At 47.5% G+C, this 18,161-nt stretch overlaps 1 protein-coding gene across 5 annotated transcripts in view; it reads left to right on the forward strand.

The window, feature by feature from the left end:
* The first annotated feature begins 7,635 nt into the window (after nt 1-7,635).
* The window catches only part of ASAP2 (ArfGAP with SH3 domain, ankyrin repeat and PH domain 2), a 153,617-nt gene continuing 143,091 nt past the window's right edge, over nt 7,636-18,161 (forward strand). For 2 of the 5 annotated variants that reach the window (XM_043917025.1, XM_043917027.1), the window contains exon 1: nt 7,636-8,103. In XM_043917025.1, coding sequence (XP_043772960.1) covers nt 7,978-8,103 — 126 coding nt within the window. In that variant the 5' untranslated portion in view covers nt 7,636-7,977. The remainder of the gene's footprint in view (nt 8,104-18,161) is intronic. The other 3 variants (XM_043917029.1, XM_043917030.1, XM_043917026.1) reach the window with 2 other exon arrangements.

Raw genomic sequence — 18,161 nt, forward strand, 5'->3', positions numbered from 1 at the left:
TATTTTAGGTAGGTGGGTTGTAGGTGGGTTGCAAGGACTCAACTGCACCACCACCCTGGATAACATGTACCTGAGTGGCTGTGGCTGGGTGCCAATAAAACTGTGGTTTTTGTTTAGTCACTCAGTCGTGTCAGACTCTTTGAGACCCCATGAACTGCAGCATGCCAGGCCTCCCCATCCCTTACCATCTTCCAAAGTTTGCCCAAGTTCATGTCCATTGCATCACTGATGCCATCCAGCCATCTCACCTCATAAAACTTTCTGAACACTCAAATTTCAGTTTCATATCATTTTCATGTGTTAAAAAAAATATTCTTCTCCTGATGTTTTTCAACCACTTAAAAAAATGTCAGTGGCTTCCCTGGTGGCTCAGTGGTTAAAAAAAAAAAAAAAATCTGCCTGCCAATGCAGGAGACTCAGGTTGTATCCTGATCCAGGAAGATCCCACATGCCGCGGGGCAACTGAGCCTCTGCACTAGAACCCAGAAACCTCAACTCCTGAGTCCACGCACCACAGCTACTGAAGCCCAAACGCTCTAGAGCCTGTGCTCTGCAACAAGAGAAGATACTGCAATAAGAAGCCCATGTATCACAACTAGAGAGTAGCCCCCACTTGCCACCACTAGAGAAAAGTACATGCAGCCAAAAAAAGACCCAGCACAGCCAAATAAATAAATAAAATTAAAATAAAAGTCAAACCATTCTTTCATTGGGGACAGTACAGAGTCAGGCTGCAGGCCATCTTTAGGCCCTGGACCATAGTCTACCGACCTGGCTGGGAGAAGGTTAACAGTCAGGGGAGTTAGGACAGAGCCTGGGACACATTAAAGGGTTTAAACTTAATCCTGTGGCCAATAGCGAAGCACTGGAGGTCTTTAGAGCCGGGATCATGTACAAATGGACAGCTGGGCCACCTAAGAGGGTGTCCCACGAAACCTAAGAATGGGTCTAAATGGTGGGAGAGTGACTGAACTCAAGAAATTATTGTAGGCACTCTTTAATAAAAGTTTTAGCAAAATTCATGTGCATACAGAGAGCTAATTAAAGGGTTTTTTCTTTGCTTTTTGATTCAAACAGACCACACCCTCTGTTGGCACTGGTTCGTGTTGGTCTAAGTACTTGAAAACAACAAATGGCATTTTCTTAATTACTTGAAGACAATTTCTATGAACACAAGTTGCCTTTAATATTTTAATATTAAATATTGCCTTAATTTGCGTGTGTAGTCCAGTTTATTGAGGTTTTGTCCTATGTGGGCTTTATCCTGTTGGCATGACTCAGAGTGGGAAGGTCTCATGTTCTGCCTCTTGGCGGGGAAGATGCAATTACACTCAGCAGTGAGCTGGTAAATGTTTAACAACCTGCTCTGCAAAAAATGTCTGTGTGTGCATACATACATAAGTTTATTTTCATTTAATTCTACAAAGGATGTAGAGCACCCAATTTGTAAATAATAACAAATTATATAATACTCTTTATTATAAATTCCATTTGTTGTTGTTGTTTAGTTGCTAAGTCGTGTCCAACTCTTCTTACACAGACTGTAGCTCCTCTGTTCATGGAATTCTTCAGGCAAAAATACTGAGTGGGTTGCTATTTCCTTTTCCAGGGTATCTTCCTGACCTGGGGATTGAAGCTGCATCTCCTGCATTGGCAGGCAGGTTCTTTACCACTAAGTCACCAGCTCATCGAGCTCACTGATTTTCACAGAACACTTCTGTTGATTTTTGCCCAGCTCTTGTATTTAAAGCCAATCGGTGTTTGCAGTTCAACCACGATCTGACAAAATAAGACTACAAATAAGTGCTTGATTATTACCCAGTTTGGCAGAGAAGTTCCTCATGTCATTGACAAATAAGTGTGCTTCCGACATGAATGCTGGTTGACATTTTTATGTTAATGGCTAAGATGAAAGTGAAGCCATGAAATGCCTGCTGTGACTTCACTCATCTGTCAATGAGATGAGTGCCCTCTTTGCTGAATCGTATGACAGTTTGTAAATACTGAAAGAATATTACCTCAAATATTTTCACAACTCATAATGTAAGGGCTACAGACATGACACACTTTTAAGTTTACATCTTTTTTTTGGCAAAGTGATGCCACTGAAAGGTATAAATAAAGGGAGTGACAATTATGCCCTCTATTTCTGAGCTTTGAAATCTGCACTTTTAACATTTTCTTGACCCCTTTATTACACTTAGACAATCAACAAAACAATAAAGTTGTGATTTTTTCTTTTTACAGTTGCCAACTGTGCTGGTGTAAACAGTCCCACTGTGGACAATTTGAAACTGACAGAATGTAGAGTTAGGAAGAGTTGTGTAGTAGTACACCATTATAGTGGTATTCATACCACACAGATACAACCTACAGTTTGCAAAACACCTGGAAATTTAATAGTCAGCTCTCTGGAGTCAGCAGGAGCTGCCTACAGCATAGTAAACGATACCTCATTTATCTAGAACTGATTTTTGCAACGGATAAAGAAGCTATAGTACATGTATACAATAGAATATTACTCAGCCATATAAAGGAACGTGTTTGAGTAAGTTCTAGTGAGGTGGATGAATCTAGAGCCTGTTATACAGAGTGAAGTAAGGCAGAGAGAGAAAAACAAATATCATACATTAATGCATTTACATGGACTCTAGAAAAGTGGTACTGACAAACCTATTTGCAGGGCAGGAATAGAGACTCAGATAAAGAGAACAGATTTATGGACACAGTGGGGGCAGGAGAGGGTGGGACGAACTGAGTAACCCTGAAACATCTACATTACCACGTGTAAAACAGATAGCTGGTGGGAAGTTGTTGTGTAACACAGGAAGCTCAAGCTGGTGCTCTGTGACAACCTAGAGGGGTGGCATGGGGCTGGAGGTGACAGGGAGATTCAAGAGGGAGGGAACATATGTATACTTATGGATGATTCATGTTGATGTCTGGCAGAAACCAACACAACACGGAAAGCAAGTATCCTCCAATAAAAATAAATAAATATAATCAGTATTAAAACAAAACCAAAAAATGAACAGACCTAAAGTATCTTCTGGTGAAGTTAGCTATGAATAAATCAATTTGCCATCTAAATCTACCAGCTTAATAAAAAGACAACATTCTCAAAAATTAGCCCCCAACGTCATCTAAAACAGGCCTGTTCTCAAGTGAATAGGACCACTGATTAGATTTCCCCAGTAGCAACGTGGCCCTTGCAGCAATTCCCTCTGGTGCCCAAACTAACACAGAATACAGATCATGGAATCAGGAGATGCCTGCTCAGGAAGTGGCCTTTGAAATTAGCTCGTCCAGCCTCCTTCATTTCACAAATGGGCTGAGTCCAGGGAGGTTAATTATTGTAACTTATTCAAAGTCACAGAGAAGCAAAGCTGACATCAGAACCTAAGTTTTCATTTGTAAAACGGTTTCTGCATGCTGATTTTCCCCCCTCAAGTGCTAAGCTGGGATCACTGTGGTTAAGTGTATTCAAATTTCTCTCACTTTGCAGATAAATGGGTCCCTTAAGAAATACTGTTTGAGGGTGAATATTGCTAAGAATGGAAATGGAACTTCTGCTTAAGTTTACGTGTTCACATCTGGCGGGGGGGGGGGGGGGGGGTGCACATTTCTTCTTGTTTTTCTATTTAATTACACTGTTTACCATAGTTCTTTTAAGATATAGATCTCTCCTTTCCAAGAATAATCATTTACAAATTAATCATTTACAGCAAGTGAACTGGCTAAGTCTTGTGTTAAGTCAACCAACCCTTAAGCAAATTTCAGAGATAAGAATGTATTTTAAACCTTGATTTCAGAGTGAAAAATCTCAGGTTCTTGAGAACTACTAGGGTTAGAAAATTCCTTTGGAAAATGGGCTGTTGTCCAATCGCAAAGCGTTGCTGAAAATTTCATTTTTGAGAGAAGAGTTTCTTTCCTCTTCATTAGAAGTGACAAGTCTGCAACACCATGTTTCTTTTCTTAATAATACAATCCTGCAACCTCTTATCTGAAACCAACCCCTGAGGTGAGATGGGTCTGGAATTTGTCAGAGTTTTGAGAATTAATACACCACATACACTAGCTATTCTAAGTCACGCCCAGTGAGGTCTGGGGCCATACTCCATAAGCAAGTATATTTATAGTTTGCAGGAAAACATAAATATTCCGATGAAGCAAGACTGTAAATAGTCATGTCAATTTAATTTAGGTCAATTTTACTACTAAAAGTGTTGCTTTTGAACTTTAGATTTTTCAGATACTCAGAATTTTAAAGTTCTAGATAAGGGAGTATAGGCCTGTAATGGTTTCCCCAACATGTTTTTCTTTTCTCCATGAATCCCCCCCCGCCCCCCGCCCCCAAAAAAGCGTGTGTCTATAATGTCTTCTTAATCCACATTCAACTCTCATTTATTTATTGGAAACTACTCATTCTATTAATTTCAGAGACACATTAGCTACGTTTGGTTCTGATCTTGCTTTAATTGTGGCTTTTGTGCTGGGCAAGGTTTTCTGAGATTCTCAGGGATGGCTGGAGGAATGAATTGCTTGGGTGTTCTATCAAGGATGTTCTCTCTGCAGTGGACTTGGTAGGATGACTTGCTTTCCACCAGCGTTCTCATCCCTGTGTATAACACAGTGCACCTTTGCCATTTTATTTTTGTTTACTACAGGTTTCTGAGACTTCCCTGGTGTATCAGATGGTAACGAATCCGCCTGCAATGCGGGACACCTGGATTCGATTCCTGGGTTGGGAAGATCCCCTGGAGGAGGGCAGGGCAACCCACTCCAGTATTCTTGCCTGGAGAATCCCCATGGACAGAGGAGCCTGACGGGCTACAGTCTATGGGGTCACAAAGAGTGGGACATGACTGAGCGCCTAAGCACAGCACAGCACAGGTTTCTGTACCTGAAAAATACTATTACATTATAAAAAACAAGGACAGTAATTGCACATGAAGGGAGGATAGAGAAGAACACGAAGCTCAACTTGGTCCTTGTAGAAGAAGAAGTTTGGCTCAGTCTGGTTAATGCCATACTAGTTGTCAAGGAAAAACACTACTTTCTTCTCTTCTTATATCCTTAAATCTGTAGCCTGATAGATATTATTCCTCTAAAAATCAAAACTTGAAAACTTACCCAGGATAAGAAAAACAACACAACTGTAGCTAGAGAGCTACCTAGGAGGGAATAGAATCCTCCTGGTGTAGATGATGTGTGTGCTCAGGCGTGGTGTAGATGATGTGTGTGCTCAGGCGTGTCTGACTCTTTGTGACACCATGAACTGTAGCCCGCCAGGCTCCTTTGTCCATGGGATTTCCCAGGCAAGAATACTGTAGTGGGTTGCCATTTCCTCCTCCATGGGATCTTCTAGACCCAGGGACTGAACCCGCATCTCTTAAGTCTCCTGCATTGGCAGGTAGATTCTTTACCACTGTGCCACCTGGAAAGCTCATAGGAGAGGGTGCATTAATATAAATAATATCTATAGAACCTGAATTGTAGAGAGGAGCAAATAGTAGAAACTACCAAAGATACCAAAAAGGGTGAAAAAACATAAATAGAAGATAGAAAGAGAGATACTACAGCTTTAAAAACAGTAACTTATTGCCTGGTACAGTTATAAAAGCTATCCACTAATAACAGTTATTTCAGAAAAACGAAATTTCATATGAAATGCTACTAAAATACCAAAGGCCATACATAATGTCTGACCCATGCTGCCACCTCATATAGCAAATTCTTACAAGGGAGCTTTAAAAAGATTGTTTGACTGGTCCACTGTCCTACAGTGTCAGGAGACTGCTTTGTCTCAGATATTAAATTTCCAATGTCTCTCACACTTCCTCCTTTTCTGATGCACAAAAGCTTTTTGTAAAGTTTCTCTTGGTTTCACTGCTGGCAGCTACAGAAGGCACACCATATGCTTGGTGTAGTGTTATGAGGTGGGATTTTATTTGACCAGTGTCTTCAGAACTCCTGGATTAAAAAAAATTTTTTTTAAATTAGAGTATGAAAGTGTTAGTTGCCCAGTTGTGGCTCAGTCCTGTAAACTCTTTTGCAACCCCATGGACTGTAGCCCGCCAGGCTCCTCTGTACAGGGGATTCTCCCCACAAGAATACTGGAGTGGGTAGTATTTCCTTCTCCAGGGAAATCTTCCCCACCCAGAGATTGAACGGAGGTCTCCTGCATTATATGCAGATTCTTTACTGTCTAAGCCACCAGGGAAACCTTATTAAAGTATAGTTGATTTAACATGTTGTGTTAATTTCTGCCATAAGGTAAAGTCAATCAGTTATACATATATCCGCTCTTTTTTAGATTCTATTCCCATATCCATATGGGTTATTACAGAGTATTGAAAAGTTTCCTATGCTATATACAGTATTAGTTATGTACTTTATATATAGTAGGCTCCTCTGTCCCCATGAGATTTTCCAGGCGAGAATACTGGAGTAGGTTGCCATTTCCTTCTCCACGGATTTTCCTGGCCCAGGGATTGAACCCGAGTCTCCTGCATTGGCAGGCGGATTCTTTACCACTGAGCCCCACCTGGGAAGCCCATAGTAGTGCTATGTCAGTCTTCATTTCCCAATTTATCCCCCCCCACCTTTTAAAAAATGATTACGATCCTTTCCTTAAGAGTTGTTCAACGGAAATCTGTACTAATTCAAACTCTTTACTGGACCAGTTATGTATAAGTTTCGCCCCCTTTTGTTGCATGTTCTGGCTGAAATCATAAGAAAAAGCTCCTTCTCCTGGTTCTGTCTTACTCCCCACCCTGGGCCCCTCTACTTCCCCCAGGAGCACCATTTCAGCGTATTCTTACCTGCCTAGAGTGAGTTCTGGCCTAGTACCTCGAAACTATTTCTAACTAACCGAGAACGACCCAGGACGGCAGGAACACGGACAGGGACACTGACCAGGGGTCCTGTGAGCCCTCGGAGGAAGCGCCCCGACTTGGATCTGAACCCCAGTGGGCCCCTCACTGTACTCTCGGGAGCATCGTTCTGTCTTCCGTGTTAAACGAATAGCCACCTCTTTACTTGCCTCACAAAGTTGGGAGGACTGGGTGACTCCATGGTCGTTTCTCATTACCGTCACCGAACCCCCAAACTGGCTGGCGGGGGGCGCGTCGTCCTGTAGGGGGCGAGCTCCTCCCACACTTTCTCGCGCGCCCGGACGGGCATCCCCGGAGGCTCGGGGATGGGGGACGGCCAAGAAGGGAATCCACTCCTGGGATCCACTCCTGGGGTGGGGCGGGGACGGAGCAGGGGGAAGCCGGTGCGCCGCCCGGGAGGTGTCCAGAGCACCCCGCGCGCGAGTGGGAGGGGGGGCCCGGGACGCGCCCGGGAGGTCTGTCCGGCCGGCCCGGCGGGGCCCGCCATGGAACCCCGGCGCGCGCGGCTGGGCGCCCGAACGCCGAGACAATGCGGCGCGCGGCGGCGGGCGAGCAGCTCGGCGGGCCCGGGGCGCGCGCCGCCTTCCTTCCTGCAGGCTCGGCTTCCCGGCGGCGGCGGCGGCGGCGAGCGCGCGGATTGGCGGTCCGGCCCTCCGCGCCGCCCCGCCCAGCGCCCGGCCGGCCGCCGCCCCCCGGCCCGGGCCCGCCCCTCTCTCCGCGGGAGTCGCTCGGGGCCCGCGGCTGGCTGGCGGGCACTTCCCGCCGGCTGTGCGCCTCCGCTTCGGGGACCGATCGCGGGCGCAGGCGGCGGCGGCGGCGGCGGACGGACGGACGGACGGACGGGCCGCGCCCGAGCTGCGCGGCGCTGCGCGCGCGCGGCCCCTGCTCCCGCCGCCCGGCCCCGCGGGCGGCCCACCCGCGCCCTGCGGCGGCTCGTGCGGCTCCCGCGGCGGCGGCCCGCGCCCCGGCGCCTCCCTTTGTCCGCGGGTCGGCAGGCGGCGTCCGGGCGGCCGATCGGAGCCCGCGCAAAGCGGCTGAGGCGGCGGCTGCCCCGCGGCCGGCCGCCCGCCGCGCCGAGGCGATGCCGGACCAGATCTCCGTGTCGGAATTCGTGGCCGAGACCCATGAGGACTACAAGGCGCCCACGGCCTCGAGCTTCACCACGCGCACGGCGCAGTGCCGGAACACCGTGGCGGCCATCGAGGAGGTGAGCAGCGCCCGCGGGCCTCGCGGGGCGGCCGGGGGCGGCTCCGGCCGCAGGTAGCGCCGCGCCCGGGTGCGTCCCCGCCCCCGCCTGCCCCCGCCCGCCCCCGCCCGCCCCCGCCCGGGCCCGGCTCCGGCATCCCGGGAAAAAGTTTCTTTCCCTTGGAATCCGGACGCGGCCGGGCGATCCCTGCCCGAAACAGAAGCCCTTTGTTCCAGGAGAAGGCTGCTGCTGCCAGGCTACCTTGGGCCTTTTTAAGACCACCCCCCGCCCCTTCCCTCCCCAGCCCCTCGCGGGGCGCCGGGCCGGACGGTTCCTATCCCATCCCCCTTGCCCGCGCCCAGCCAACTTTGGCCCGAGAGTCGGGGCAGTGGTGAGCGGGGAGCCCCCACCCTGGCCGTCGCGGCAGGGTCATCGGCTCGCCAGCGGGTCCCCGGCGCTCCCCCGTCCCCAGCTTGGGGAATTGCCCGGGTGCCTAGCCTGCCCGGCGCGGCGCTCTGTGCCCGGGGCCCGGGTCTGCCGGACTCGAGGGCCGGTCCGGGGGACCCCGGCTGCCCAGGAAAGGTGTGCGCACCTTTAGCCAGGGAGGCCCGCCCAGTCCCGCAGCGCGCCCGGGGAGGAGTGCGGGGAGCCGGGCTTCTGATACGAAGGACTTTGCTCCCCTCCTCTCCCCAGCTCCACCACCCCGGGATGTGTGTGTCTTACCTGATCGCTCCCCCCGGACGCCTCCCTTCCTCATCAGCCTGGAAAAGGCCTGATTTTAGGCAAGGTGCAGAGTCATCGTCTGCTGCTAACTAGAAAGCCCTCCACGTCCTGGGCGAGCGCACTTAGGACTAGCAGGCTTAGGTGACGGTCAGAACGGCCTGCTACCGAAGGGCAGGGTTTGGGAGGCCAGGACCACCGCTGAGTGTGGTTTGGGGCTTTTTCTCGCTTCTCTGCCCTCATTTACCCTTACCTGTCAGACGGGACGAGCAGTGCATCCTTTCCAGGGTGGTGATGAGGGTCAGAGACAACTGTGTGTCAAGTGCTTGGTTTATACTAAATAGGTATATACTAAATGTACCTGGTTTACAAGCCCTACGGTGCCGCTGTTGAATCGATGATCACCTTCTTTTCAGCCACAATGTCAAGGTACATTCTTGAAATGGGGTATGGTAGGTATTTTAGGAGAGGACTGGGCCTGAGTGAGTGAAGGGAGGTCACCAGAAGAGCTTAATTAAGCGATGGCATTCAGTTTTTTTGCCCACTTGAACAAAGCAGCTGCTGTTAGGAACTGCTTGGGAAAAAATAAATCCAGAATGTTTTCCCTTAATGAAAAAAAATTTCCTTTGTAGGCATTAACAGTCAATAATAGGCTAAATGAAAAGCAGCAGATTCAGCATTCTGAATATTTTAAGTGTAGTAAGGGCATCCTCCCCTCCCTCCTTCCTCGCCTCACCCCCCCCCCCCCCCCACTTTTTTTTTTGGTGGCAGAGAGCTGCATGTAAACGTTTTGCAGTGAGCTGTGTGATCCCACATCACTTAATTTTACTTTTATTAGCAAGGCTTCAAAATGATGCCTTCAGATTAGGCTGGTGGGGGATGAGTGTCAGAAGTTTCTTCAGAAGTGCTGGTTGAAAAGCAAGAAAAAAATTTTCGCAGTGTTTTGAAAATACATCATTAATAATGTTTATTGACTGATTGCAACCCAAAAGGTAGCTGAGTATGTTTTCAGGGAAGGGAGCTTTTATACACCATGCCCTAAAAAGAATGCTTAATTGTGCTTAAAGTTCTGTTTCTTTTCCCTACTGCAGTTTGTCGGTTAAATAGTATTAACACTGGCAGATGTTGGAAAGCTAGGCAAACAGGAGTTGCTATTAAAATTGGCATACCCTTTCGTGATTAATGTTAGTTTGCGGTGTGTAATTCCAAAGCTCTTTTAGTGTGCTGGGCAGATTACCCTAGAGCTCAGTTACTGAGTGGATGAAAGAGAGACCGGATTTCGTCATTTTATTTAACTGCAGGCTTGCTCCATGTTGTGTCTAAGAACACACACGAATTGGTTAAAATCTCAAAAAAAAAAAAAAAAAAAAAAAAGTACAGCTCTGTCTCACTTTAAGCAGATCCAGTACACATACTGAGATGATGCCACATGTGAGCTTACATTTATGAGAGAACTGAATTGGGAACAGTTTTATTTAACAAGTATGTCTTCATATTTTGATTTTAACCAAGCATGTGCTTCCTGCAGACAGTGGTTATTGGAACAGAGTTACTCATTTCACAGAAATAAATATAAAATTTGCAAGTCCATGGTCCTATGTTTAAACATACATGTCACTGAATTAGTAAACTAATTTTGAACTGAGTAACCTTTGTGTATCTGTTATTTCCAGGATAGGCTATGTCTGCTAAAAATCATCCTACAACTGAAGTGTACTTTTTCTTTGATACGCGTGCCTGTAGCTGGGCTATCCTACCCGGTACTATGAACCTCTCATCTGTTGCATTTATTTCTCATTCTCGAGTTACACGTGAGGAAGTTGAGGCTTAGAGATGCTAATTTGCTCAAGGTTATAGAGCTAGTAAGTTGAAGAGCTGGAGCTTGAACTTGGCTCCATGCTGTTTTCAGAAGTGATGCTGCTGTTTGTTACTTTCAGTAAGGCTGAATTCTCTAAATGACTCTTGTCAGATTGTCCAAGTTCAGATTCCACTACTGGCCAGTTGTGTGAACTTGGATGAGATGACTAATGTTTTCTCGTTTGCCTTGATGTTAGTCTGGATAACGATACCTGTCTGCCTTGGAGAGGTGAGAGGGTTTAATGAGATAGTACACAACACAGTACCTGGTAGACAACCGGTGTAATACATGCTAATTGCTTTAACAGTTTGTATTATAATTAATCCATAGAACCTGATGCAGATATTTGGCCCCAAGATGAGATTTACATGGGTGGGTTGATGTGGCCTAGGGGAGTAGGGGGAAAGGAATGGTTGAATGAGTAAGTGAATGGAAAGCTACTACATTGCTTTTTAACTGGTTTGCTTGTCTTGGCAGCAGGTCAGCACAGCAGTGTTTTAAAATTTTCACTTGGTGATCTCTTGGTGAAGTAATTGTTTTGCACAGTTTTAGCCAAGTCTGGTGCTTCAATTGGGATCTGCCCTGTGTTTTTGGAAATAATGGAAAAAATCAGTAGTGACTGAATCTGAAAACCCTCCCCTCTACTGTTTGTGGGGGTTTTATTGCTGTCTCACGTTCTTTGAGTCTCTGAGCTCTTTGAAATATTCTCAGAATAGGGAAAAGTTGTACATGTATGTGAAATGTTCATAGTTAGACCCTCCTTTAAAGCATCAGCCACTCTGTCGTGCTTATTTGGCTTTGTCAGATACATAGTTTTAAAAATAAATTTGATGTTGACTTGTAAGTATTAAAATTTAATCTGCTTCCTTCCGGGCCATAGTTCTCCACTCTGTTGTCCTTGGTTGCCTTGGAAATCTCATTGCTGTCACAAGCACAGGGTTCTAACTGCAGGGAGAGAGGGAGCATCTGGACTGCCCAGACTCCCGGGGGCCTTGCTGTCCTTGGGGCCAGATGCCCCTCCCAGCAGCTGTTAGTGGGAACCCGGCCTGTGTACTTTTTAGGCAAGAGTATGGTTCTAAACCCTGTGTGATTTGTTTGAAAAACACCTCCTCCAAATAGCAGATTAATGGATTTTAGATTTATTGTCGGGTTTCCCTGATGGCTCAGATGATAAAGAATCTGCCTGCAATGCAGGAGACCCAGGTTTGATCTCTTGAGTTGGAAAGATCCCTGGAGAAGGGAATGGCTACCCACTCCAGTATTCTTGCCTGGAGAATCCCACAGACAGAGAAGCCTGGTAGGCTACAGTCCATGGGGTCGCAGAGTTGGACACGACTGACTGAAAGGACATCACCTACTTGCCCAGTCCATTCTTATTTTCAGAAATGAGCCTGTATGGGTCAGACAGGACCACCGTAAAAAAAAAAAAGACATATATGTTTGTTTATGTGGCTGCGTCGGGTCTTACTTGCAGCAGGTGGGATCTTTGCTGTGGCCCTCCGACTCTCTGACTGTATTGCGCTGCCTCCAGAGCCTGGGTGCTCAGTAATTGTGGCTCAGGGGTTTAGTTGCTCCATGGCATGTGGGATCTTTGTTCCCTGGTCAGAGTTCAAACCTGTCTCCCCTGCGCTGCACAAGGCAGATTCTTAACCACTGGACCATCAGGGAAGCCCGAGGGCCGCCTTTTTATGCTGTATTCTGTAATCTGGACATAGGTGTCTGGAAATCTTGGAGTGATTTGAGAGAATGATCTCTGCTTACGAGATTCCCATTCTCCGCACCCCCCTCCCCCAATTGCCCCTTCAATTTGTCTCTTCCTGTGATTAACAGTTAAAATACTAATGCCTTCCTGGTGGGGTTTCAGGCCTGTCCCTCATTCAGTATTTAGTAAGTGCTTGCTGTGTGCCAGGTAATGGGAAGAGAGTTCCCAGGAGGAATGTGTTCTATCTTTGAAGCAGCCTGCAGCTGAGTGGGAGAGACAGCCATCCTATAAACAAATGAGTGCAGTAAAACATGGTTAGGCTGTGACCACAAGATTGTCCAAAATCCTGGATGCCCAGGGATGGCAGGGGTCAGGTGTGTCTGGGGCCATGGATAGGAGGGCCTTGCATGATGACGCGGGATCGAGTCTCGAAGTCAAGATAGTCATCTGTAGGTACTATGCTGTCTCAATAGAGCCTTTTGTATTTGTCTCCCCGCCTTAGATAAATATTGACCCACTCCTGAGGTGGTGGCCATCTAGGCCTCTGGTTGAATTTTCATAGCCAATTCACAGCACTGCTCAGACCACGAATTTGGAATAATCCTTGATTCTTACCCTCCCCATTCCCAGGCCCTGATGCCTTTCTTCATGAGCACATTCATTCTAGATCTGCACTGTCCAGTTTGTTGTTGTTCAGTCACTCATTCGTGTCCGACTGTGTGACCCCACGGACCAGCATGTCAGGCTTCCCTGTCCTTCACCATCTCCTTGAGTTTGCTCACACTCGTGTCCATTGAGTCGGTAATGCCATCCAACCATCTCATCCTCTGTCATCCCCTTCTCCTCCTGCCCTTGATCTTTCCCAGCATCAGGGTCTTTTCCAATAAGTCCGTTCTTCTCTTCAGGTGGCCAAAATATTGGAGTTTCAGCTTCATCATCAGTCCTTCTAGGGAATATTCAGGGTTGATTTCCTTGAGAATTGACTGGTTTGATCTCGTTGCAGTTCAAGGGTCTCTCAAGAGTCTTCTCCAACGCCACAGTTCAAAAGCCTCAATTCTTTGGCGTTCAGCTTTCTTCATGGTCCAACTCTCACATCTGTACATGACTACTGGAAAAACCATAGCTTTGACTAGACAGACCTTTTTCAGCAAAATGATGTCTCTGGTTTTGAATACACTGTCTAGGTTTGTCGTAACTTTCCTTTCAAGGAGCAAGCGTCTTTTAATTACATGGCTGCAGTCATCATCCACAGTGGTTTTGGAGCCCAAGAAAATAAAATCTCATTCCTTCCACATTTTCCCCTAGTGTTTGCCATGAAGTGATGGGATTCAGTTCAATTCAATCGCTCAGTCGTGTCCAGTTCTTTGCAACCCTGTGAACTGCAGCACGCTAGGCCTCCCTGTCCACCACCAATTCCCGGAGTCCACCCAAACCCATGTCCATCGAGTCGGTGATGCCATCCAATCATCTCATCCTCTGTCGTCCCCTTTTCCTCCTGCCCTTAATCTTTCCCAGCGTCAGGGTCTTTTCAAATGAGTCAGCCCTTCGCATCAGGTGGCCAAAGTATTGTAGTTTCAGCTTCAACATCAGTCCTTCCAATGAACACCCAGGACTGATCTCCTTTAGGATGGACCGGTTGGATCTCCTTGCAGTCCAAGGGACTCTCAAGAGTGACTAGTGATGGTTAATTTTAGGCAGTATCCAACATGGCATCCTGAAATCAAGCATTCAGTTTCTTGGCTGCTCCAGCCACATTTCAAGTGCTAATAAGCACACGTGCATTGGACAGTGTAGGTTTAGAGCATTTTTGTCATCGCAGAAAGTTCTGCCGGACAATGCTTTTTAGACGCTTGCAACTCAGAAGGGTCTACTGACAGCAGCATCGGCATCGCCTAGAAGTTTGTTAGAAACGCAGACTGTCAGGGCCCACCTTAGGCCTTGGAATCGGAATCTATGGTTTCCCAAGATCCCCAGGTGCATTCTGTGCTCGTTAAGGTTTGCGAAATGCCTTTCTCGCGTGACGGACAGTAGAATCACTTGCAGGGAGGGAGGAGGTTGTAGAATAGAGAGATGCCTGGCCCGCTCCATGAAATTCCGACTTTATTAGTTAGGGTGGGTCCTGAAGCACTGGCATTTTCTAAAGCCACCCCCTAAATGGGGTTGATGATCACTGCAGTAAAGTAATGTAATGCCAGGTAGTGACAAGTGATAAGTTACTCAGGATACAGGAATAGAATGAGACTCTGAAGAGCAGGAAACTGAAATCAGGAGAGGCCTCTCTGAAGAGGTGGCGTTGCAGCAGAGCCCAGGACGCAGTGAGGAGCCAGGGAGGAGCAGCCTGAGAAAAGGCCCCGCGATGGGGGTGACTCAGCCATCCTGGAGGAGAGGAGGGGTGAGGGTGGGGGCCGGGCAGGCCAGATCACAGGAGACCTTGGCGATGTCGGGAGGGAGCTGGGTTTTGTTCTCATGTGGTGGGAAGCCGTTGGAGGGTTTGATCTGATTTACATTATTGGTATTTCAGGGTGGTCGTTCCAGGCAGGGCAGGAGAGAAAAGAGGGAGATTGGTGGGGGCTGGGGGTCTTCCCGGCAGGCGGATGCAGCGGGGACGATGAGAGTCCAGTGGAGACACTCTGTGCTGACGGTCCTGGTGTGCGCTGGGGTGAGCTGAACAGAACAGGGTCCCTGTCCCAGTGGAGGCAGAGGCCAGGCTCCGGCCCCAAAGAGTGGACCTCCTGGTGTCCCCCTGGCGAAGCTGACACCCAGGTGTCAGCGGGTGGAGGCCCGCGGTGCTGCTCAGCGCAGCTTGCTCTGAAAGTTGTGTTGGAACCAAGGCTGGACGTTCATTTGGTTTTCCACAGACACAGGTCAGAGAAGGGAGAGAGGACGCAGAGCTGCGTGGACGGGGAGTTTGCTTCCGTCCTCTTGTTTGTAGGCAGATGTAGCCCGTGACACTTTCTTAGCGGTGTCAGATGCCTGGGACACTGTTCCCATTCAGCTCCCCAAACACTCTTCTTTCCACTAAAAAAGAGGTGGTGAATTCACCTCCCCTCCTGCCACAAATAGGAACCTGCTTGCTTTGCTTATACTTTCTCTGTGTCATACGGCCTTCAGGTGGTTGCCAGGGTCCTTCCAGGTACTTTTGTACCGTTATGGTTTTATCATATGGATGATGTGGAGTAAATGAACCAGAGCTGGAATGCTGGAGCTGTGTTTTCATTTGTATTTGGTTGTGTTGGGTCTCCTGATACGTAAATAGGCCTGGGCACCTACCAGTGTATTGTCACTGTGGAGTGCAGTGACGTAAAAGCGGGCAGGACCAGCTCCTTCCCCTAAAGCCCTTATTTTCTCAGTCTTTTGTGTGCAGTTAGTGTTTATCCCTTCAGCACTTGTTTTGTGCCGTGGACCCTCTGGAACTCTGGTGAAGATATTTCAGAAAGATGTTTTAATGCATCGAATAAAATTGAACCCAGGTCTGCTGCATTGCAGGCGGATTCTTTACTGTGTCTGAGCCACCAGCGAAGCCCAAGAATACTGGAGTGGGTAGCCTATCCCTTCTCCAGGGGATCTTCCCAACCCAGGAGTCAAAGTGGGGTCTCCTGCATTGCATTCGGATTGTTTACCTGCTGAGCTACCAGGGTCCCCTCATACAATCTTAAACGGGACCAGATCTATTGAAATACAGTTAGAAAAATATTTGAAAAAATCTATAACACTGATATGTATTTCTTTACTAATGCATTGAATATCAGGATCTGGTTGGTTGTGGGTCCAATAAATACTTTAATTTTGAGGTCCTGATGAATGTAAGCAATGTGGGGAACTGTTTCTAACGACTCTAAAAATATTGAGTCTTCTTTTTGGAGTCACAGGTACTGCTGATGTTACCATGGTGTGTTGCTTACATTCATAATTGAGGGAAGTGCTAAATTTTAGTTGGGGGCTAATGAAATACAGATGTAATTCTTTTTTCCAATCCCAGCTGTCTGAATTCAGACTAAGAATTCCAGGCTTGACAAGATTATTTTAGTTGATTGTCTTTTGGAGTGAGTGAGTGAGTGACTGTGTAACAGTGTTGTTTAAACAAGCCTCGTGATTATTACAGTGTCATTGTCATGAATTGGTTCTTAGAGTTCAGCAGAGAGGGGTGACACCCCAAGCCTGTGTTACAATCATCGAGTAGTAAAGGTGCTTAGAGGAACTAGGGGTGGAGGGTAAAGCTGTCAGTTGTGGTTGGACAGCCATGTTCTCCGAATTTTTTTCAAGGTCAGGGCAGTTTCTCATGTGATCCCAGGTTAATTTATACCCTCATGCATGCCTTGGAGTTCAGTGACACTATGAATCTATGAGTCCTGTAGTTAGGACCCTGAGCTGGGCTGCTCAGTTCTCCTATTTTTACCTTTCTTATTTTTCTGGTTTGTCATCTGCTGTCCTTAACTCTGAAGGGCAGGCTTGGGTGTGAAGTGATAGTTGGACTTCTGCCTTGTTCTCGGTGAAGGTAACGTATTTGAAACGATGCTATTGTTGCATGAGTGTGTTTGGGGTGTCTACAGCATAGCTGAAATGTTACTGTCAGTCCCTGTTTTTTTTTTTCTTTTCTCTTGCCTCTTAGCATTTACTGGATGCTTACAGTATGCCAGGCTTGCTTTAAATTTTTTACACATATTAACTCTTAACTTGTTCAATGATTACGAAAATCCTGTAAGGTCTCTGGAACCTAAACCACTTTACCAGGAGCACAGAGCTGGGAAGTGGTGGAGCCAGGAATCGCATTTTGACATGCGAGTTTCCGCTCCTGTAGCCTCCAGCTGCCTCTGTGGAGCCTGGCCTGGAAAACGCTGTCTGTGTTGATGCCTCTATGATTATTTGGCGCGACCTCTCTCTTGCTGTCCAGTTTAGTACTACGTACCTGCTGCCTTCCTTGAGTGGGTGCTTCTGGGGAATGCTTGCTGCCTGTCTGCCTCCTCTGTCTGTGTTGCCCCCCAAATGGTTCCTCTTTATTCCCTTCACTGCTTTGCTGACATGCCCAGCCCTGCAGAGCCTGGTGGCCCCGGGCATTGCTCACACCCTGGCAGGAGGCCTGCCCTACTAACGGGATTATCATCTCTCGCTCCAGCTGAAGATGGCTCTGTCAATATGATTTTATACGCAGATGCTGGCAATCAAAGTCCTTGGCTGGTGAAGACAGTTCCCGCAAATGATGAATTGCCTTGGCTTTTAGGATTCTAGCCAGGTAATCCCAATTTGAGGGCCTCTTTCCCTAGTTTCCTAGAAATCACAATCTTAATAGAGTTTTTTTGTTGTTGTTTTAATTTTTTAACACCAATGGCTGACATTTCTTTGAGCACTAATTCTGTGTTAAGGGCTGTGCTGTGTTGTAAATGGAAGTTTTTGATGATTGAATCCTTTCACTTGGCCTGTCTGGTGTAGATCCTGTTACCTCTGGTTTATAGTTGAAGACACCAAAGCTCAGACAAGTGCTGTGACTGCAGGTAGCTAGCCTGCCCCCCAGTTAGCAGATGATGGAACCAGGAACCCCAGCCACGCCGAGATCAGCCTGTGTGCTTAAGACTGTTTTCCTGTTGGTCCTTTAATGTCTCCCTGATGGTCTCCTGCTGGCATCTCTTGCCGGTAAAGATCCCTCTTATGGGTGTTTCTCTGGGCTTCAGTCATGCAGGTTGATAGTCGTCCACCTTCTGCAGGTGGGTCTCCACTGTCGATGCTGTTGAGGTGAGGTTGCCTGGGCAGGGTTGTCAGACTCTAACCCCTGGGGAGGTGCTTCACGTCAGAGGTGTTTATTTA

Source organism: Cervus elaphus, chromosome 11 (genome assembly GCF_910594005.1).
Source record: "Cervus elaphus chromosome 11, mCerEla1.1, whole genome shotgun sequence".
In the NCBI taxonomy this organism is placed as follows: domain Eukaryota; kingdom Metazoa; phylum Chordata; class Mammalia; order Artiodactyla; family Cervidae; genus Cervus; species Cervus elaphus.